The 22,949-nt window shown below is 40.2% G+C and overlaps 7 protein-coding genes across 7 annotated transcripts; 5 read left to right on the forward strand and 2 right to left on the reverse strand.

Moving 5' to 3' along the window:
* Positions 1-3,469: 3,469 nt before the first annotated feature.
* Positions 3,470-4,796, reverse strand: P153DRAFT_322020 (uncharacterized protein; the record flags this gene model as incomplete). The annotated part of the gene is made up of 2 exons (XM_033665163.1): positions 3,470-4,236; positions 4,371-4,796. 2 exons carry the CDS (start codon positions 4,794-4,796, stop codon positions 3,619-3,621), a joined length of 1,044 nt encoding a protein of 347 aa, XP_033520708.1. The 3' UTR covers positions 3,470-3,618.
* A 1,588-nt stretch (positions 4,797-6,384) lies between these two features.
* P153DRAFT_345890 (MFS general substrate transporter) lies at positions 6,385-8,770 on the forward strand (the record flags this gene model as incomplete). Its single annotated transcript, XM_033666099.1, has 3 exons — positions 6,385-7,117; positions 7,167-7,247; positions 7,305-8,770. 3 exons carry the CDS (start codon positions 6,385-6,387, stop codon positions 8,768-8,770), a joined length of 2,280 nt encoding a protein of 759 aa, XP_033520709.1.
* Positions 8,771-8,918: 148 nt separating this feature from the next.
* P153DRAFT_75305 (uncharacterized protein) lies at positions 8,919-9,434 on the reverse strand. The gene has a single exon (XM_033673385.1). The coding sequence runs from the start codon at positions 9,301-9,303 to the stop codon at positions 9,067-9,069; it is 237 nt and encodes a 78-aa protein (XP_033520710.1). The 5' UTR covers positions 9,304-9,434; the 3' UTR covers positions 8,919-9,066.
* A 698-nt stretch (positions 9,435-10,132) lies between these two features.
* Positions 10,133-11,115, forward strand: P153DRAFT_369047 (uncharacterized protein). Its single transcript, XM_033668673.1, has 3 exons — positions 10,133-10,215; positions 10,267-10,680; positions 10,737-11,115. Exons 2-3 carry the CDS (start codon positions 10,460-10,462, stop codon positions 10,741-10,743), a joined length of 228 nt encoding a protein of 75 aa, XP_033520711.1. The 5' UTR covers positions 10,133-10,215; positions 10,267-10,459; the 3' UTR covers positions 10,744-11,115.
* Positions 11,116-15,935: 4,820 nt separating this feature from the next.
* Positions 15,936-16,515, forward strand: P153DRAFT_388361 (uncharacterized protein; the record flags this gene model as incomplete). Its single annotated transcript, XM_033670747.1, has 2 exons — positions 15,936-16,371; positions 16,427-16,515. The coding sequence occupies 2 exons, from the start codon at positions 15,936-15,938 to the stop codon at positions 16,513-16,515; spliced, it is 525 nt and encodes a 174-aa protein (XP_033520712.1).
* Positions 16,516-17,387: 872 nt separating this feature from the next.
* Positions 17,388-21,333, forward strand: P153DRAFT_388362 (FAD/NAD(P)-binding domain-containing protein; the record flags this gene model as incomplete). The annotated part of the gene is made up of 6 exons (XM_033670748.1): positions 17,388-18,000; positions 18,064-18,467; positions 18,524-19,301; positions 19,382-20,688; positions 20,745-21,200; positions 21,256-21,333. The coding sequence occupies 6 exons, from the start codon at positions 17,388-17,390 to the stop codon at positions 21,331-21,333; spliced, it is 3,636 nt and encodes a 1,211-aa protein (XP_033520713.1).
* An 879-nt stretch (positions 21,334-22,212) lies between these two features.
* Positions 22,213-22,843, forward strand: P153DRAFT_377938 (uncharacterized protein; the record flags this gene model as incomplete). Its single annotated transcript, XM_033669769.1, has 3 exons — positions 22,213-22,419; positions 22,505-22,751; positions 22,791-22,843. 3 exons carry the CDS (start codon positions 22,213-22,215, stop codon positions 22,841-22,843), a joined length of 507 nt encoding a protein of 168 aa, XP_033520714.1.
* Between the last annotated feature and the right edge of the window lie 106 nt (positions 22,844-22,949).

Genomic DNA, 22,949 nt, shown 5'->3' on the forward strand with positions numbered 1-22,949 from the left:
TAACCCTAACCCTAACCCTAACCCTAACCCTAACCCTAACCCTAACCCTAACCCTAACCCTAACCCTAACCCTAACCCTAACCCTAACCCTAACCTTATATCTACTAACCTAATTTATATAGTAGAAAACTAGTATATACTTTACGCGCCTTAAATACTATAATAATTTATAATATTATTATAAAGCTTTTATTTACGTAGAAAAAGAACTTCTAAACTATATATATAAGTAATATATATATATATACTCTTTATTATACTATAAGATACTAGCTAAAATAGGGCTAATTTAAGCACTAGTTAATTATATAATAAATACCTTAATATACTTTCTAAGAGAGCTAGAAGGCGCGTAAGAGTTTAGTATAAAATAGAAAGATAAAACTATTAAGAAAAAGTCTACCTAGAGCCTAAATAATAACTTTTATAATCTATAATATAGGTAGGCTCTTAATAAGTATAAAACTAGATATAGAAGAACTTCTAAAATATAAGTTAGTTAGAAGTAATAGAACTATTAGAAATAACTAGAAGTAGTCTATATAGTATTAGAATAATAGAATATACGTAAAGCACTATTAGGCACTACTTAGAATAGTTATAAAGACTATTTTATAGATTCTATAACTCTACTTTTTCTAATATAATTATAAGTATAATAACTAGGCTAAGTAGTACTATAACCTAGAAGTTACTATTAACTTTCTTAAATAGTATTCTAATAAATTTAAAGTTAAGAGCTAGTATAAAGTTAATATAGATATCTACTTTACTACTAGAATAGAATTCTATTACTAACTTACTTTTAAAGTAGGCTATAATTAATATAGCCTACTAGCTAGTTTAATTAAGGAGAAATAATATATTATACTTTAACTCTCTTTTTAACCTTAACACTCTAGTCTCCTAAAATAGGTAAAAGGAGGTTAAGTTAATCTAGATAAAATATAAAGCTAGGATAGTATAATACCTTTAAGTAATAATAGTAGAATTAGATATATAAATAAGGTTTATACTAGTATAATAAGTTACTACGCGTTTATAGAGATAAATAGAAAAATACTTATAAGTAAGACCTAGCCTAATATTAACCTAACTACTACTATATTCTAGAGTTTATAGCCTAGAAGCTATCTTAACTTATTACTACCTAACTTAAATATATTTCTATTCTTAGTTATATCTAGGTAGTAAAGTACTACTAGCTTTAGCTTCTAGCCTTTATATAAGTTCTTTATAGCTTTAGTAGGTAAACTACTATTAAACTTTACTATATCTAGTAAGTATTAGGTTTTCTATCTAGTAGCTTTAAAGTAATAGGTTAAGTATTACTTATAACCTTAAATTAAATAATATCTAGGTAATATAGGTACCTAGAGAGTTCTTTATAAGCTAATAAGGTAGTATTATAATACTACCTATACTACTTCTTTTTATTAGTATATTAGTTATATATATTACTCTTTCTTAAACATTAAGTTACTTATAATAAGTTAGTATATACTAGCTATTTTTTACTTACTAAATATAATTACTAACTCTATCTTAATAGGTATTAATATTTAGCTTTACGTCTTAAGAGTTTAATAATATACCTACTTAGTATTAAGACCTATACTTAGGCCTAGTATAATATAGCCTTAAAGATAACTTCTTTTATCTATTATAATCTTAGATATATATCTTCTTTTACCTTTTAGTACTCTAATAATTTTATAAAGCTTTAAATTCTACTTATTAATATTAAATAATATTTAATTATCTTTTTTTAAATAACTTTCTTTTTATACCTAGAGTAGTTTATAGGTATAAGAAAGGTAGAAGGTATAGTATAGTAAGGCGTATATATCTAGTTTTTTCCTTTCTTTCTTTTATATAGAGGAGTAAAAGACTTAATATATATATTATAGGTTTCTTATAGTCTATTACTTATTTTCTAGTTCTAGTACTAGAGAATAGTAAAAGTATTCTATTTATACTTTTTATTTATATATTATAGCCTTAAGCTTACTAAGGCTATTTTTTCTTCTTTTACTAATATATACTACTATTATAATTATTTAGTTTCTACCTAAGTAATTATTAGTTATTATCTAATTTTACCTTTATCTACTTATATATATTTAGTAATACCTCTTTTACTATGCGTAATAGATTAATTATAGTACTCTGCTTTAAAAAGAGTAGACTTACTTTTAAAAAAGAAATTCTTAGTAGTTTACTATATTCTACTTTAAAAAAAGTAGACTTTTTTAGAATATAGAAAACCTTAGTAGACTACTATATTCTACTCTAAAGAGAGTAAACTTTTTTAAAATATAAAAAACCTTAGTAAACTACTATATTTTACTTTAAAGGGAGTAGACTTTCTTAGAATATAGAAAACTTTAGTAAACTACTATATTCTACTCTAGAAGAAGTAGACTTTTTTAGAATATAGAAAACCTTAGTAAACTACTATATTCTACTCTAAAGAAAATAGACTTCCTTAGGTTATAGAAAATATTAAATAAGAGCTATACTTTATAGAAAATTTAAATAGTTTCTAACCTTAATTTAACTCTTCTACCTAGATTATTACTCTATTATATCTTATTAAGGTTAGCAGAGCTAAGTTCTTGCTGCTATAGTATTATCTTAAGAGTATACTCTTAGAAGGCTAGAATAATAAAAGAAGAAGAAACAGCTATATTTATAAAGATATAGTGTTATTACTAAATAAGTAATTTTTTAATAAATTAATTTATTTATCCTAGAATAGTTTTAGACGCGAATTTACAGAGCTATATATAATTTACTAACGTAAAAGAAAACTAATACAGCTTAGATAGTAGTTATTTTACCTACTTATTTTTATCTACGCTAAGGTACAAAGTAAGGTTACTAAAAACATTAGTCTAGAATATATAAATTAACTTATGTTTAGGAAATATCTCTAATAAATACACTAAAGCTCTAGAAGATGTTTACCTAAAATCTAGTCTACTACTATATATAGAAAGATATTACGTACTTCTGTAAGAGAAATAGTAAATAAAACCTACTTATAACTATAACATTCGCTAGTATAAAGGTTAAAAACAACGGTAACTAGTATTTGTTCTAATTCTAGTAATTAAGGAAGACCTTAGAACTATATAATAGTAGTAGTAATCTTAAGAGGTTTTATTCCCCACCTCGTTCTGGTATATTTGCGGGTCTTGTGCTGCCCGTAACGACCTCGACGTGACGATCGGGGCCTGTGGAACAAGGCTCTTTGGACTAATAACTATCGTACTACGATTTACAAGTCAAAAGGCAAATCTAAGGTACGTGTTTAATCTTTGGAGGACCTGTCTTATAACATATTATCAGGTTGCAGAAGTTTGAACATAATCATTATTTATAACAGTGAAACAAGGGTGGGCTACTGTATACTAAAACTTATCTACGGTCAAGTTAAAGCCACACCATGGCTGAAGGCAGTTCTGCGAGGCTGACTGACTTCGGACTTTACATACCACCTACTGTCAGCACTTGGTCTCCTTTGGGCCTGGCTTCTCGACGTATGCTGCTAGTGCAGGCTTGCATTTCTTTGCGTCGCGCTGTCAAGCTCTGAGTTCTCCCAATCGTCTTTGTCTACTTCGAATCGTGAGTCTTGCGGAGCTCTATCATCTGTTTCAATTCTTCGAACCTCGGTTGGTTTTTCGCAGAAACCTTCTCCTGGTCAACGCCTTCGTCGAAGAGATAATTGACGGAGTTCTCGTGGTTGTTCGCAACAGCAAAATCCAGTACAGAAGCATGCTCGCAATCTTCAGCGTCAATGTCGGCGGAGTGATTGACCAGAACACGTGCCAGGCCTACGTCGTCGTTCTCGGCCGCCAAATGTAAGGGAGTCCGGCCCGTGTCGTCAACAGATCTTGATAGTGTCGAACTCTCCGGATGTTCGCGTAGTGTGTCCCTGATCCTAACGATTTGCTCTTCTCGGCACATACATTTCGCCACTTCGTAGTGAAATCGCGTTGGTTCGTCCACATGATTACACCCAACACATGTTTCTGTTTGCAACTCGATGTTTTCCTGCGCAGGGTTCGCTGCTGGAGGGGTTATAGAGGCTGAAATTCCTGTTGGACAACGTGCAACTGTTTCGCAAATAGTTGTGTCATTCGAGATAGATGGACTTAAGATCGTATCGACTCGCTCGTCTTGCGTGATGCGTTGCATCTCTTCGTGTACGCGGAGCGAACTCCCCTGCTCCTTGCATCAGTATTGGATATCAAGAAGATGTGGAAGTGTCTATACCGCAGTGAGTGCGTCGGATATCTGACGATCGGCGACCAAGACATCACTACTCAGGCGTTAGAGTGCCCTCCGGGACCATAGTCTTTTACGTACAGTGCCCAGCAGCTAATACCAGTGTTGAACATGTCCATAAGTAGTTTGATATCTCCAATAATTGTCTCGATATCTGGCCTAGACCAGTCTGACCGGACTTTCAATGTAAACTTTTGGAGGAGCGTGTCTGATCCATGTACAGCAAGTTTCTTTGTTAGGTTGACCACTTCTTCTTGTAGTTGATTGCAAGTAGCGAGTGTTGCGCGAATGAAAGTAAGCGCCCGGTTCGTCGCATTTCCTCCGGCTCCTTCACAGGTTTCAGTCACGAGTGTGATGGTCTCTTGAAGACGATGCAGCGTCTCCACAAGCCTTTTGACCGACTTTTCGACGACGCACACTTCCCTGATGAACTGGATAGTCTTCTCGACCGCCTTACAAGATGCCACAGCTATCTGAATGACAGCTGAAATTGTTTCAGCCATCTCTGACCTGACTGTAAGCACGTAACCGAAATGGGGAGTGACCGGCGCGTTCCGAAGTTCTGAGGTTGTGAGTGCGTTGTATTAGTTGTGTGGTGTGGTGTGAGTCTAGACGGAGAATGAGAAAGTTATGTGCGGGGGTGGCTGGGTTCATATAGGGTACTCACAGCAAGTGGCGAAAGTGTTCAACGTGGCTCAGTGACATTCGTGAAGAATGAGTGAGCGATTACACTTGTCGTCTTTCGTCGTTCAAATAAGTCAGCTTAGTGAACACTCCCTAATAGCAGAAACTTGCATGAGGTTTAATCCGTGCCTATATGTTACACAAGAGGAGTTAAAATGCAAATCAAATAGGTGTGCACGCGGCTAGCAAAATTCCCTGCACACGAAAGCGTTGCAGAACTGTTAGATTGTCTCTCAAGAACAAGCAAGAAAAATAAAATTTTATAAAAGAGGCAGAAAGACAGAACAGATTCGGCTGTATTAGTTAAGCTAAAGTAAAGTTGCTTAACTATGTTGCTTATACATCGTTATCTCTTTTCTAAGACATAGAGTTGCTAGTGTTTTTTCCTATCTTAGTGATTGGGTGTGCGGGGAATTTTGCCAGCCGCGTTGTGCAACACTGAGGCGGAGTCCATGCACGTTCCTGGTTTGCCACACAAAAGTGACAAAGCTTCATAAACTCGTTGTATCTCAGGAGGTCAAGGAATTGATGTAGTTCCAGCTATGTCACCAAAACTAGAATGTGATCGTCATGCACATGATTAGCATCTCAAATGAGGCTTTCAGGAAGGCAGATAGCTGGTGGCCAAGGCAGCTTTCACATCTCGCAAATGCAAGAGGGCGTAAATAAATTGTACGTGTCATGATGTGTTGCTCAGCCTACCGGTAGTGCGTTCATTCGCTTGCATCGTGGTTTGCGGGGTTGCACATTACAACGTACGGAGGGTGTATTTTCAAGGTGGATCTACCACCTAGGAGGGGGTGGCTGGACGCTGCACCCCTTATTTGTTACATGTAGTGACGTGAGCAGGTTGATTTGACAGCAGAAATCTTGGCTGTGGCTGCTGGCTTGCATATGCAGGCTTCACCTTGAAAATACACCCTCCGTACGTTGTACAGCGTGCAGAAAATTAGGCGTCCAGTCACCACTCACCGACAGAAACGCCTTCTAGAGATCGGCAACTCACAGCCTCCACCGCGAAGTCGTCATCCTACTCGGTAGTTAAATTGGAGGTATTTCGTCTTGCGTACTATTATCGTCAGATGTCTCAGCTCGCTCCTGGTAACATTGAATGTAAATCTGGAGTCAGCCTTACGCGTTCGAGACCAACCTAAAAAATATATAGCATGTTACGCCTGCAGCAAGTCGAACATGAGTTTCTGCAAATGGGTGGGCTACGCAAAACAACATCTTAATACTCGCAGTGAGCCACATAGCGTGGAGGCTTCTTACGATGGAGGTGAGTATGCGCAGGACTCGTGGCGAAATTCTAAATCGCTAGACGGCCATTTGTCTTCTTGCAAACTGACACCAGAGTTGACCACCAAACAGCCGAGAAGCGAAGAAGTACTCCAAACCGTAGGTGTTATGTCTGCCACAAGAAGATCGAGAAGAATACAGCAAAGGTTCGTTTATGGCTTAGTCGACCAGAAGTATGCTGTGCTGACGGATGTGAGTAGCATTGACAACCCATTGAAAGCCTACGACGACAGTGTTGTTCACCATAAATCGAATCGCACCGAGCTCGAACAATATGTGCATCAGTTCGCTGAGCGCAGTGAGCTGGGCGATAAATTTGATTTGCTGATCAAAGGTGCACGACTAGCTCGCGATCACGCGGCGGCCATGCGAAGATACGCGAATGTCTTCACTGAGCCCGAAATTGAACTTCTGGACGAAAAGAAAGAACTGGGTCAGGGCTTTTGGAGGCAGTCCAAATTCTTTCGTGCTACTATTGTGACGGCGAGTTTGGGCGGAATGATCCAAGGATGGACTCAGAGTGCCATCAATGGTACCGCTTACGGTATGCCGAAAGATGTCAATCTATGCATCAAGGCTTCAGACGACTGTAAGCCTACAGCTAGCGATCTATGGCAGTTCGGCATGCTGATGGCAATACCTCTGCTGTCCGCCGGGTTGTTTGGGACTATTCTTGCGGATCCACTCCAGGAGAACGTTCTTGGCAGAAGAGGCAGCATAATGCTGTCTTGCGCTATCACCGTTGCCTCGACTATCGGTGCATCTGCGACAGACACGGTTGCTGGACTCGCCGTTTGCAGGATGATGAACGGTATTGCCCTCGGCGCAAAAGCTTCAATCAGTAGGTCGAAAGCATGGCCATAGAAAGATCTCGTTACTGACCCTTGAAGTTCCGATTTACTCTGCTGAGATGTCTCCGCAACATATTCGAGGTGCGATCCTGGCGAACTGGCAACTTGCGGATGCAGCAGGTAAGTTTATGTCTGCCCTCAACCTCAATCCGATTGATGGACTGTTAAGTTGTGTAGGTCTATTCCTTGGTTGCCTAGCAAATCTGCTCGTGGTTATCTACGTCTCCAACCCATCCACTTGTTGGAGGGTACTCACAAACACTGTTCTGATACCGACTGTTCCTTTGCTCATCATGATATACCTAATGCCAGAATCTCCACGATACCTTATGAAGCACGGCAAGTACAGGAGAGCTCTTGAGTCATTTCATCAAATTCAGACCACACCGCTGTTGGCAAGTCGTGATTTTGTCTTGACGCACACTCAGCTAGATCTCGAAAGTCAGCTGTTGAAACGGGATTTTGATGGTATGGATAGTCCCTCGACGGAACCAATCTCGCATCAGCCTTCCCCAGACGCAATAGTCTCGCCAAAGGCTGTTTCGCCAGGCCAACATTTTGAATATGGAGTGACAGCAGGTGCTGGGGAACCAAGAGATAGACATCAACCGCTGTCCTATTCGGATGGCGACGGCCAGGTAGCGTTGGAACTTGGAGAACTCAGTGAATCAAATAACGACTCGATGATAAAGGATCTTGAGAAGGCGTTCCGTCGACTCCAGGCAAAGAATAACCCCTACTCGTATCATATTGGCGTCACCGGGTACTTCGGTCGCATGGCGCAACTCTGGAAAGTGAAGCGGTGCAGAAGAGCGCTCTTATGCGCATCAGTTGCGATGATTAGCCAGCAGCTGACAGGAGTCAACGCAATCGCTGTTCTCGGTACAGTTCTTTGGGAGAGTCTCTTAACACCGCATCCTCCCGACGACAAGCTTGTTGTACAGGATCCGGCAAGGAATGCGAAAGTTGCGGCGATAATCGGTCTCGCATTCGGTGCAGCGAACTATCTTGGCGGTCTTCCGGCATACTGGTTGTCAGACAGAATCGGCCGCTCTATCATGCTGGCGTTGGGCCTTCCGAACTTGGCATGGACAATGCTGGTATTGGCGTTTATGTTCAAGATCGCCGATCGCGCGGTGCGCATTCCTATGGTCAGCGTCTTCGCGGTTATCTTTGTTCTTTTCTACGCTCCCACCGCAGGCACTTCACCTTTCTCGATTGCGGCTGAAGTGTTTCCACTAGTCACCAGGGAAGCTGGAATGGCTGTATCTGTGGCAGTTAATCTACTAGGTGCTGGGATGCTCGTACTGGTATTCCCGTTCGTGCTCAACAACATTGGTCCGACAGGCGCGCTATCCATTTTTGCGGTGCTGAATGTTGTGGCGTTCTTGCTGGTGTACCTCTTGTGCCCAGAGACAAGAATGCGCAAGCTTGAAGAACTGCAGGACACTTTCGACTTATCCACCTGGTGGCACATAGAGTACCGTGCAGTGTATGTCCAGGAACATCTTAGGAGTAATGTATGGAACTATCTTAGGGGAAAGCACGTCAAGCCGCCCTTGCCCTTTTATCGATGGGCTGTCATATTCCATGGCGATGGGGTTATGAACTCTCAATCGAAGTCCAATTGTCCGGAAGCTTGAACGACATATTGATCGGAGAGAATATAGTGGATGGAAAACAGTATGTGTTCTTCATTATCCTGGAATGCGGCGTACAAGCTCACGGCAGAACCATCATTAACTAGCATCATTGGGTAGCGTTATGTCTTTTGGTCTCGAACTGCATAAAGTTACGAAATGAATGATTATCTACAATTTCACTATGCTGTGCTGTCAACAGCTTTTCCATCATGTGTACCCATGATTGACTTACTTGACATCGACGCCAATAGTTCTCGTCCCCAAGGTCGTGAATGCGAACTCGAATTCACGACTCATCATCGCCACCGACCTCCCTTCTCCTTCCTCAACTCATCCAATTGTTCTCTAATCCGCCTCAATTCCAGCCCATGCTGCTTGTGCGTCTCATCCAACAATCTCGCATGCTCTTTTCTCAGGTTCTTGAATTCCTCGTCCAATTGCTCGTGCCACGGGTACAAGACCAAGACTTGGAAGGAGAGTGCTGAAGTGCCAATGATGAAGTTTGTGAGAGAGAAACCGCGAGAGAACCACATCCTATGGGTTGAGACAAGGGTATGTTGTATACGTGAATCTTATGGTTGATGATTTTAGTGCTGTTGTCGTAGGCCAAGGTTGCAGTGCGGCTTGGTCGAGCTGCTTTTGTGACGATTTAATTGTTTTATACACCTCCCAATGGAATGTTGTTGAGATAGTGCAGATGATGGAAGCAGAGCCGTTAGGTGAGTCGTTTCGAGAATCGTGGGTAACTGTCCAGAGCGAAGGTAATCTGGTGTCGCAAGATGGTTGTGAGAATGCTCAGAGGTAATCGCCCGATTTGTGCGACATCGCGAACATATATAGCAAACAGTCACATGCACGTCTAGGACCCAGCGTAGTCCTCAAGCCCAGTTCCGAACCATTCCCAGCAATTTCGTGAGGCTTCAAGGCTAAAAGTGGCATGATCTCTTTGTGGATTAGGCCGATCTGGAGCTAGCACTGAGAAACATCAGACCATATGCGCAGCTTCTGAAAGTCGCGGCCCACAAGTCGAAACGAGCGGCAATAACCTAAAGGGGCGTCAAGAGAACAAAGAGGAGATGACTGTGGTAGATATCATGATGTGTCTGCGTACTCTCGACTACTCTCGAGACCTTCTCCATGTTCGCGATACGTTCAAACACAAACACACATATACTAATGAATGACCCCCAAGCGACATTCACACACATTAGTACAATATATCGAGATCACCGTCAATTTGGATTACGATCTCCCTTATATGCATCCGTCGCAGCAGGTATATACAGTCACGAGCCGCGCACCGAGCTATTGGTCGATCGGTATTTTGGTCGCGACAGCATCTGCCTCTACGACGATTCAAACGCCGCGATTGGATCATCAGATGCAAGTTCTTCTGCAATGATTGACTCCATATTGTGTTGGTCGAGAAACCTCGCAATGCAGCCCTGTACTATTTTCCAGCAGCAGAAATTTACGAGAAAGATGTTTGCACTCACATGTTTCTTCTTCAAATATCAGACTTGACACGATCTCAGCTGGCAGGTCTTGAGGCGCACTCAGAATGCCAATCAGACTGACCAAGCTGCTGGGAGTCCCAGTTGGGGTGCGTTACGTAGTTGCGACCGCTTGTTGCGCAGAGCGCTGCTGCGATTGTTTTCTGTGAGCAAAACGCGAGGAGATCATCTCAGGATGCGATTCACCTGGATCGCGAAACAGCTCATTCCCCCTATCCCTTGCTTCAGAATTGTTTTGTCCTTCCACCCACGCAGCTCTCCGCTCAAAGACGCTTCAAGGCTCTTCTTGATCGCGCTCCAAGCAGTTACTCCGGCAGTCGCACCTTTTACACCTGTCAAATGCTGCAGTGCCTCGATATCGCTTGTTGGACAAAACTACTCATTCTTGCGAGAGACCTAGCTGGATCAGAGCTTCCCTGGCAGAAAACAACTATCGTGCGTAGATCACGTACCGTCTGAGCCTGCTGTGCTAAACACCATACTGGAGTCCAATTTCTTGACGTCACCTGACAGCCACTCCTCAGGGTGCAACAGCAGCCTCGTCCCTTCGCAACTAGTCCACTGGAACGAAGGATTTGCGATGTGGATAATACCCGCACCTCCAGAGCATGTAACGAGGTGTGGTTCGTGCTTGTCTGGTCACCCGTCGGTGCCAAAATACTTCGGCTAGCCTGTAACCTCGATAATTGAGTAATGTGGCGCTCAGGTGGAATCGTACTCGGTGAGGTCCTGCGCCGAGGATAGGGAGAGAGCTTTCTACGAAGTGGGTGCGTGGGTGAAGGCGCGGATTGTCTCAGGACAGTACAATTGAAAAGTACAGTTAGAGATCAAATAGAATACTAGATGTAGATTAGCCATTTTTTCTGCTAACAATAGTTTTAATTAGAATATTTAGTACTACTTAACCTATACATATTATTTACTACTTAACTATTTAAGTTATCCTATATATTATAAATTTATATTATTATTATTATTCTCTTACTAAAATATTAAAATTATTACCTATTATTATCTCTAGTAGTCCTGCTAATCTATCTAATTTTAAGCTTAATAAGCTGCCTATATATACCTTAGTTATTATACCTATAGCTAAACGCCTTTATTAAGCTTATAAAAAGTTATATAAATAGCTACCTTTGCACTTAGGCTATAGTATTATAAATAGCCTTTATAGCTATAGTATTATAGGTAATATACTTACCTACTAATTTATCTTATCTTATTTACTACTATTAACGCCTATTACTATTACTACTAATAATAATAGTAGTAATATATATTACTCTTTAAGTCTACCCTAGCTTAAATTACTATTACTATTACTACTACCTCTACTATAATTATATTAGGTACTAGATTATTACCTATATTCTAATCTTATAGTATATATTAGCTACGTAATTAATAAGCTACCTACAGCCTATCTATATATACCTATAGATAGAAAGTAGTTTAATACATTTAATAAGGCCTTTAAGTATATATAGAATTATATATTTTATTATAGTTTTATTATTATTATTAAGTTATAATTAATATATTAAAATAAGAAAAGAGTAATTTTATAGTATAAGATATACTACTAAAGTACTTATAATACTTAAAAGCTTAATTTAATTACTATAATAAAAAGTAATTATACTTATAATATAATAAAAGTATACTAGATAGGCTATAAGTATTCTATCTATATTACTTATAAAAAAATTAAGCGTTCTAGTACTATATAAGCTTAGTTTATTAAGGTTAGTTTTTTAAACTATACTTATTAAATAGCTCTAAATTAATTAAGTTTTTTAGCTTACTAGTACTGTATACCTAGGTACTATAAGGTAGTATAAATTACGTAGGGCTTATAGGTAATATATAAATTATTTACTACTATAAAGAGGTAATTAAATATATATAAGCTTAAGGTTTTATAGAAGTTCTACTATAACTTTAGCTATAACTAACTTAAAATTCTAGATAGAATTATTAGCTAGGACTATACTTTAAAAGGCCTTAAATACGCTCTTTATAGTACTAGATCTTAGTATAAAAGTTACTATACTTATACTATTAATAAGTCTAATTAAGCTATTATATAAAACCTCTAGTAAATTATATTCTAGCTAAAGAAATAATAGGTATTTACAGCGTAATTTATAGTAGACTTTTTATATTAAATTAATACTATATTTAATATAAATTATAACTAATTACTACTAGGTATAGAAATAGCTATTTTAAGTACTAGCTAGAGCTTCTTTCCCTACTTTATATTTATTAAGAGTAAAAGTAAAAAAGATATAAGGTTCTTTATAAAAGTTAATATTAATAATATATAAGTAGCTTAGCTAGAACTAGTTATTAGGAACTTTAGTAGAGAGCTTAAAGCTATACTTTATAACCTTATAATTTTACTATAGTACTATTAGTAGTACGCTGCTAAGGTAATAAAGAAATGTATTAATAAAGGCGTATAAACTTAAGCTTAAAGTAGTAGTTATACTACTAATAAAAGAAGCTAGCTAAAAGTATTATAGTAGCCTTACTTTAAAGCTACTACTACTAACGTTCTTAATAAGTATTATATAGTAATTTTTAACTATTTATATAATATTAATTAAGCTTAGTTTTAGAGTATATATATATACTATAAGAAGTAGTTAATAGCTATCTATATTAGCTAGCTCTTTAACCTTAGCACTATAGCTACTTAATAAAGAGAGGGTATAAACGCTAGCTTAAAGGTATTTATATACTACTAAATATTAATTAAAGCCTCTATTAGTATAATTTAATTATAGACTAGTATAAAGATAAAAGAGCTTATAGATAAAGAAGCTACCTCTAAGGCTTTACTACTATACCTAATTATACTTAATTTTATATAGAAATACTTTACTATAATTACTAGTAAAGTAATATATTATATACTATTATAGATGCTTTAGGCTATATAGTTAGCTATTATAGTAATGCTAGAAGAAACTTAAATTTAAGCTTAAAAGTAGTAGTAACGTAGTAATTATTAGTATAAAGATCTAGTATAATTTAGGCTACCTTATTACTATATACTAGTATATTTATACTACTAGAAGAAGCTAATTCTGCTTATACTTATATACCTATAATAGCTACTTATAAGAGCTATTAATACTGTAGGTAGCTTATAAAAGCTAAGTTATATAGGTATACTTATATACTCTAATATATAAAATCCTGCCTCTAAAATAACTACGTAATTATAACTATTATTATTATAGCTAATTTAGTTTATAAAGTTTCTTCTACCTAATAATATAGCTATACTTACCTTATATATAAAAGGCTTTTTTAAGAGCCTTTATAATAAAACTTCTTACTATATTACTATATAATTACTACTATCTACTATACTATTTAAAGTACCTAAAGCTTTCTAGTAGTAGCCTTTTTTAGTTAAAATATATAGTAAAGTAAACTAAAAAGAGCTTATAAGTATAGAAGTAGTAAAATAAGTAGTTAATACTTTACTATGTAAGGTTATATAACTATTAAGTAATAAAACTAATAATAGTATATTATCTAGTATAGTATATAATACGCTGTAAAGTCTATAGAAACTTATATATAATAGTAAGGCTATTAAGATAGAGCTACCTAAGTAAGTACTTATACTTAAGCCTATACCTAAGTCTATACTAAAGCTTATACTAGAGCCTATACCTAAGCTTACTTAAGGCTCTACTTAAGAAATATATAAGTTTATAAAGTAATACTAAAGGCTTTAGTAGAGGCCTTATTAAATATATATAATACTTACTTATAGTAACTTTAATAAGCTTAAAAGGGCTATAAGTAAAGTAGTACTACTAAAAAAGTATAAGTAGCCTACTAAAATACTTAAAATAATACCTCTAAAGTTATCTAAAACGCCTATTAAATAGTATATAAAGGGTAAGTAAGTTATATATAAGATTAATAAAGCTATATATAAGTTATATAATAAATAGATAGTAGTTAGGCTAGTAATTATAGTACTAAACTTACTACCTCTTATAGCTATATTATAACTCTTAATAATATAATTTTACTATTTTAATACTAGAAGGTATTTTAGTATACCTATTTTAGTAATTATATAATATAAAATTCTAATTTTTCTAGTATTATAGTATTAAAGTTTATAGGTAGTAGTCCTTCTAAATTATTCTAAATATCTTATTCTTTTACCTATTTAACTTCTATTTTTACTTTACTATTACTATAATACCTATAACGCTAGGCTGCTTTATATAGCTTATTTAGTATTATTTTATATATACTACGTTTAGTAATCTATTTATTAATCTACTAGGCAGTTTATATATATATATATAATAAAGATTACTACTAATTATTATTAAAACTTTAATCTTAACTATATAAAAGTAGTATCTCTAGTAAGGCTAATTAGCTAAAAAGAGTCCTTTTATAGGCTAAAGAGAGAAAAAGTAATAGCTTAAACTAGGTATTCTACCTATAAGAGAGTTATACTTAAAATAAAAGGTAAGGCTATATATTTTTAAAGTTTTTTTTTATAGGTTAAAAGTTTAAATTTAGGTTAAAGTAATCTATTAATTCTTATTAATTCTTATAAGTTAGTATTAAAAATATAGTATAAAATTAATTTTTAGAGGAGTAAAGGAAGATTTAGTAGTAATAGCCTATATAAATAATTCCTATTACATAGATTCTTAAGATTATGTAGATATTGCGCTAGTACTTAAAATAGAAGCCTATCCAAACCGTACTTTTCAATCGTACTGTCCCGAGACCATCCGGTGAAGGCGAGTGGGTGAATATCGTCCACACAGTCGAGATGTGCGATTGAGTGGTGGCAAAGATCTTGTACGTTTTATCTCTCTTGGCTGAACTCGGTCGCGCTATTGCCTTGCTGATTCAAGCTTTGTATGGCGATCTTGTAGTGCATGTTGCACTTCATGATTGATTTTTAGGCTTGTTGATTGCTACGTTGGAAGAACGCATCGATACAACCACCAGTTCGCAGTTGGCCTCGCGATAATCCGGTAACATGATCGCACTTTGGAGATGACACAAATTACCAGATTCGTTCGTTACTAACAGGCATTGAGCGACTTGCGCTCCTATCGCAATGTCAAGTATAGTGTTGATTGGTGGTCAGATGCGACTCTCCATCGAAGTTACCCAGCACATTAGTCTGATGATACGAGAAAGCATTGCATTGGCCTAGTTCGAAACATGGCCCGTTTGGACATACTGAGAAGTTTCGAAATAGGTGGAACGATGGAGAGCACTACCTAGGGACTCTTCGCGGATTCCCCGCTTGTCAATGGCGCTAAATTATCTGCTCACGTTTCGCTGGATTCACCGGCTACCCCCTTCTCCACGCATCGATCACAAACAAGACAATCTTCATCAATGTCTTTGGCTCGCCACCAAAAAAGCGAAATCTGTTGCTGATCGGGACATATTCGTTGCCACTATCATTAGCTCCAGGACGACCCAGCTTGAAGGCCAAAGTTCGCTGACCTAGCCACGGCTCAGCGCTGTAAGATCCCTTGCTCGCGTTGAAAAGCTGCAGCACACAATCAAACTAGCTTGGATTGTACAGCGTACAGTTCATCGAGTTTTGAGCGGTTGATACAAAAGCTAGCACTATGGTTGAGTTCCGGGATTCAGTTCACAGAGTAGCGCCACCCTTGCACGTTCAGTCCATCTCGAACGAGCCCTTAGACGTCAGACTGGCGGCCATACGTCAAGCTATAGCAGCAGAGGAAAACCCGAACCAACTGGGAGGTTGGAAAAATCCTGGTGTTGCCCGCCCACTGCATTATGCGATAGATGATTCTGCGCAGCACGATTACAAGCAACTCAAGCAGAACCTCCCTGTTATAGAGCTGCTTATCAAGGCAGGTGCTGATCCAAGGCTTCCGGATTTGCAGCCTGGGCGTCGGTCACCGATTCAGAAACTTGATTCTTGGTTTAAAGCATATAATGAGAGCCACTCGAGTTGGGCTACGGAGGACCTTGAGTTGTACCCTTTTTACAAGGCTGCATTACGGATAATGAAAAAAACAGCAGCTGAGCTCGATGGTAGGTCTGGATCGCTTACATCGAGCAGTTCACTGTTAACGCGTGGTCACAATAGCACAGGACAAAATACAAAATCAACAGGCTCTTGAAGAGAAAGAGCCTGCTCGTTCCACGTCGTGGTTTGTCATGATGAAATTCTGGTAGCTGATAAGAACTCTAAACTCAATACCTAGGTGAACATAGCTGTTTATGATCAGTTCTACAGCCCAGTTGATGAGGCTGACGAAGCTTCGCGATAAGGCGCGAGTCGCCAAGCCGCTAGTCAAGTAAAGGAAACCCGCCGTATCCTTCCTCACATCTCTCTACATTGGTAACGAATGAAGAACCACATCAGTGTATTGAGTTTCTTTACGTGATGGTGACGATTCCTCGTGTCCTCGTGGATTTTGCACCAAGCTCGACGATAGACGATTGCATTCTGCGAGTTACAAAACCAACCCTACCCCACCTTAGCCGCGACAGCTTACAGCAGCTTACTCGACGAGATCGATGATAGCTCAGGCCACCCATCTTATGGTGGTACCACATAATCGTCAGATAGTTTTCGGGATTCTCGCATGACCCTGCCGATACAATCCCGAAATCATCTGACAATCTTGTGCATCAGAGGAACAGTAAGCAGCAGGTAGTCGAGGTAATCATTGCCGAAAATGGGTGAATCTACGGCACACTTATTTTTTTCAAATGGTCAGTGGTCTGATAGGGTGGCCTGTCGCACTGCAGCGGGATTTTGCAGCTAATCAAACAGAGCAAATGCACAAAGATTATTATAATCTCTATCCAGGTGCTGAAATGGCCGATTATGATGTAGGTCAATGTCTAGATAGTAGTAGCGCTTACATTGTTATCAATATTGTGTGTTAGTCTATTATTTCTTCAAACAACTTCCCTTGAGTTAGTCATCACGCCGAACCCATATAGATCCTGACCGGTCCAACATCAAGTTAAGTCTGGAGCTGGATTGATCATTATATCATCTTTCTGCTATTTCTTATTCAACAACACTCAGTCTAGTTATGTCCATTGACACGAAAGGTTTCCCTGGAAGCGACATGTTTCTTATTTTTGTCACATGCGTTGTTTCCTTGCTGTTGCTGCTCTCATTCATCAAACTCATTTACTTCTCGCTTTACTGGGGTACGAACGGTTCCTGGAACGAGTTTGGATCAGCTAACAGCTCGCAATCTCCGCTACCTGGAATAACTGACGAAAACATCCCACGTCTCAGTCGTCACCCATCTCTAATCAGACCGGAGTATGATGTAGTTGTCATAGGCTCTGGATATGGCGGTGGTGTTGCAGCATCGCGGATGGCAAGAGCTGGGAAGAGCGTCTGTTTGCTCGAGCGTGGCACCGAAATATGGCCTGGCGAGTTTCCCCACACGCTAAAAGCAGCTTTGCGAACGCATCACGTCACGGACAGATCTTTCGGCCAAAATTGGAGCGTAGGCAACAAATCTGGCCTCTTCCAAACGACGAAAGGTGAGGGACAAGACGTCTTCTCCGGGTGTGGATTGGGTGGTACCAGTCTGATCAATGCTGGAGTGTTCCTCCGAGCAGATGAAAGAATTCTCAGAGGAGGATCTTGGCCAATTGAATTTCGTGAGACAGACGGCATTTTGAATCAATGTAAGTTTCCTTATTTAGGGTGTATCAAACAGACGTAATTGCTTACAGATGTAACGAGGGTAGATTATGAAAGAGCAGAGTGGATGCTACAACCGAGTCCATACCCAGAAGCAATGCTTAAGCCACGCAAGTTGTCGACTTTTGAGGCTCAAGCCAGCAATATCAATCTCCATGACTGCTTCTATAGACCGCCGTTGACCACGAGCTTCGAACACTGTATCAACCATGCAGGAGTACGGATGCGGCAATCCTTAGGGTCGGGCAACGAATGCACTGGAGTAAATGACGGATCCAAATTCTCGGTACTTGTGACGTATCTTGCTGATGCCTGGAATTGGGGCACCGAGATCTTTTGCGGTATTGATGTCAAGTATCTGCGGAGGAACAACACAGAAAAAGGGTATGTGGTGTTTTATGAGGTGATGGATGCCAGCAAGAAAAAGAAACATGTGATGTGGGTTCGCGCAGTAAGTACCCACAACTGTACACTAAATCTGGGGTTTGGTAATGACGTGTTTTGTAGAAAGAACTTGTGTTCCTCGGAGCAGGTGCTTTGGGCACCACTGAGATTCTACTGCGCTCCCGCACGCACGGGCTCTCGACATCACCCCTCCTTGGGCAAAGGATCTCCGGTAATGGCGATCTTTTGGCCTTTGCTTACGATTGCAACCGCAGTATCAACGGCGTAGGTCGTGAATCAATATCGACTCCGCTCTCAAAACAGTGTGGTCCAACGATTACTGGTTGCATCGACCTTAGGTGCCCCACAACGACACCGGATGCTAATGATGGTTTTGTGGTTCAAGAGGGCGTGGTACCAGAAGCACTGGGTTCAGCTATACAAGCGATTCTTGAGACTCAGATGTCTAGTGTCCCGTCTCCGAAGTACAAGACTTCAAGCCAAGCAATCGCAAGGGCAAAAAGTTGGCTACTCGGTCCGTACTGCGAAGGTGGAAGTGTCAATCGGACAGCAGTTTATCTGATCATGTCCCATGACGAGAATGAGGGAACGCTCGGGATAAAAGACGACAAGTTTACTTTGCAATGGTCAGGCATTGGTGCGGAACAAAGATGTCGCAAGGTCAATGATTTGCTTGCCAGTGCGACGGCTAGTATTGGTGGAACGCTCATCAACATGCCATGCATCACGGTTCATCCTCTAGGAGGTGTTTGTATGAGCAGCGACAATACAGGTTATGGTGGTGTAGTCAACCAGCTAGGCCAACTATACCAAGGACAGGATGACGAGGTATATAAAGGCATCATCTGTGTAGATGCATCGATTATCCCGACATCACTCGGTAAGTGGAGTCCATCCCATATGTACACAAGATTATAAGCTGACGGCTACTGGGCATTAACCCATGCGCAACTATCACAGCTCTTGCAGAGCGTTCTTGCGATATTATCATACGTGACCGTGATTGGAAGGCGAATAATCGTGACAATGGGATCCTTGATTTTGGCGGAAAGCCTCATATAACCTTACCGGCGTCGTCAGATCTGCAGCTGAGAGCACAGCAAATACAACAGGTTACTACAACGGCAGGTCTTCGTTTCGATGAGGTGTTGCAGGGATTTCTACGGGTTTCGGACGATGATCTCGATTTCGAAACTGCAAGTAAAGTAGCGGAACAAGCGTCAAGCACGGCACAACTGTCCATCACAGTGAGCCTACATCGGCTCGACCAGGGCTCTTACAAAGGTTTCGCGACTGGAACACTTTCATGCGGCGCATTATCACAAGATCCGCTTCTGATCACCCGTGGGTTGGTGAGGTTCTTTACCGCTGACGCAGGTGTGTCTGATGCAGTTAATTTGATATACGACCTAGATCTGCTGAGCACACTTGGTAAAGCATACTCATTCCAGGGTTACAAGAGGATCGACTCTAGCATTGCATTCTCGGCAACAAAAACGTGGATTGCAACTACCACTCTCTACACAACGATAACTCAGGACAAGGCCATAGTTGCGAGAGGCATCTTGCGAGTAACACCTCAAGCGTTGATCAACGAGCTCCAGACCCTTCGGTGCGACCATGATGTCAACATAGCACAACGTGTCTACACGAAAGTGCGCTTTCTGAGATTCTTCGCCTCCAACATAGCATCCTACGTGCTTAGCCCGTTCCGGCCTCTCCAGTATCCTACTTCTAGAGCTGATAAGACTGGTCACTTTATGAAGGCCAATTCATTCGAGACTTGGATCACAGCTTCTGATGGAGTACAATTTCGCATCAAAATGTGGGAGCCTCTGCCGGATGCAGGTCTCAAGAAAACACCCATAGTCCTGATTCCGGGCGCGTCGGTCGACGATCAGATCTTTTCTCTTCCTACAATACCCATGAACACAATCGACTACTTCACGGTGCGAGGTTACCGCTGCTATGTCCCAGTTCTCCGCTTTGGCATCGGCCATGAAGCGAAGAACGGGTGGACGGTATTTGATGCACGACTTGATGTGAAGGCTGCTTTACAGTATGTTCGGAAACAAGAGAACGATAGGAAAGTCTATGCAATCGTGCACTGCCTGGGAAGCATTGCGACGGCGACCGCACTGCTGCATGGCGACGTGGAAGCGAGCTGGTTTTGCGGGTTGACTTGCAGTCAAGTCTTCACTGATCTGATTTACAGCAAAGACAATAACTTCAAGGCGGGGCACCAAATTTTAATCAAGGCGTACAGGGTAAGTCACGAACTCTGGACTTGACGAGTGCATCTTTCGTTGACATCTCACGCTAGGCAATTGCGGGAAATTGGTTTCCCTGTCACTCCACCCCAGCAGGTCGATGGCTCCAATACCTCCTCGATCAGATGTTGCGGTTTTACCCCGTTGGTGCGGCTGGGGAAATGTGCAACTCATCAGTTTGCCACCGCTGCGATGTTCCCTTTGGTCGTTGCTGGAATCACGACAACCTCAACCATGAGACGCATGTTCTTCTGGGCGACTTCTTCGACGGCATTCACATGGACTTTCTCACGCATCTTTCAAAAATGGGTGTAATGCCTTCTCAGCATTTGCGTAGCAATCTGCCAGAGTTCGTTGATCTTGTTACTCCAGACAATGTGCAAAGGCTCGCCGGACTTAGGGTTTGTTTCCTAAGTGGAGGCGACAACGCAGTCTGGCAGCCAGGGGCTACAAAGAGGAGTTTTGACATGTTGAAAAAGGCATTCCCAAACATGAACTACGAGCGAATTGTGATACCAAGCTATGGCCATTTGGATTGCTGGATGGGACTGAATGCATGCAAAGACGTGTATCCAAGAGTTGAACACCATGTCAAGTCTTGCGAACTCGGTTCGCCTCGGGCTACGAACACCCTACTGGTAATGAAGATGAGAGAAAATAACTATGTAGAAATTATAGGTTGCGACTAACAAACGTGAAGCTTTCTGTAACATAGAATACTTCATTTGTATCTTGTTTATTCTACACTTATTTTACAGTTTCAACCTAGTATATTCTCTTTAAACCCCCAGATGCATTAGTTCGTGCATATCTGCGATATTGATGCTGAACCTCTGCACCGTTATCGAAAGAGTGGTTTCCATCCTGTTCATCTGGGGGATCGCCTGAAAGATAGCAGGTACAGAATCATGCACAAGTTAGGCTGCGGTGGCTACTCGACAGTATGGGCCGCAAGAGATCAGAGGTATCGTCTTTCGCTGCGCCTTGACGGATGCTAAGCTTATATGTTGCCAGAGCACAAACATATGTCGCCTTGAAAACCTTGGTTTCGGAAGGAGAACAACAAAATCGAGTCTAAAGTTTTGAGTGCTGTGGCAGCACATCGATCAGAAAACCCTGGCTTTCACCATCTTATGTCCATCCTAGATCACTTCGAGCTTGATGGTCCAAATGGTACTCACGACTGCCTTGTGCTTGAATTACTCGGGCCAAGTGTCGCTGACGTACTTGATGCGCGCTTCCGCGGCGAGAGACTTCCAGGAAAACTTGCAAAACACATCGCGAAATAAGCACTCCTCGGTTTTAATGACATGCACGAACAAAGGATTGGACGTGGAGGTATATCACAGTTTCCCTGCTTTCTATATGACTTCGCAAATGCATGCAAATCTGCTCATTCGCAAAATAGCATTTATTATCCCTTCCATCCACTCCTCAAGTGAAGATCAGTTTTTCCAGCAGCTGAGAAACCCCGGAACGAGCATGATCAGAAGGAATGACGGAAAACCACTAGAGCCCAGCATGCCCAGATATCTCGTGAACAGTACTGTTTGTCTGGCAAATTTCTCATCCTCATCCCATACGATCAAAATTGTTGATTTTGGGGAATCCTTCTTGGGTCATGACATTCCTGATTCGTTCCACACACCGCTCCCTGTTCGAGCGCCGGAGATCGTATTTGGAGATAAGCTGAACTATCGCGTAGATTTGTGGAGCATGGGATGCATGGTAAGTTCAGATTATGAGGAAAAGCAAACAGACGCTCAGCATCGTTGCAATCTCGACTAAAGGGGAAACTGATATTCATAGGTAGTTATTCGAGCTTTTTGTTGGCCAGCCTCCATTTGATAGCTTCATGACAACGCCTACAATACTTGTCCGCCAGATGCTAGAGATGGCCAGTGACGAGCTGCCCAAGCGTTGGCAGCCAGCATGGGACGTCATGAATAGCGTGTCACCCGACGACAGATCTGATTACACGCTCCAAGGATGGCTAGAGGAAGTGTACTTTGATGGAGAGAGAGACCAATATTTCAGTCGGGAAGATATACTCGAAGTTGGTAAGCTTATTTAAAAGCTTCTCCGGTTTGAGCCTTCAGAAAGAGCGTTATCTAGCAACATTTTGGAGAATCTATGGTTACAAAAGGATTGACCGAGGTACATAGAAATTTGCTACTGGTAAGATATATGTCAGTTTAAGCATGGTTGTCAGAAAACATGGTCTTCTCTGTTCTATACAATCTTGCAGAGTACTGGAT

This window comes from Dothidotthia symphoricarpi (assembly GCF_010015815.1).
Source record: "Dothidotthia symphoricarpi CBS 119687 unplaced genomic scaffold P153scaffold_17, whole genome shotgun sequence".
In the NCBI taxonomy this organism is placed as follows: Eukaryota; Fungi; Ascomycota; class Dothideomycetes; order Pleosporales; family Dothidotthiaceae; genus Dothidotthia; species Dothidotthia symphoricarpi.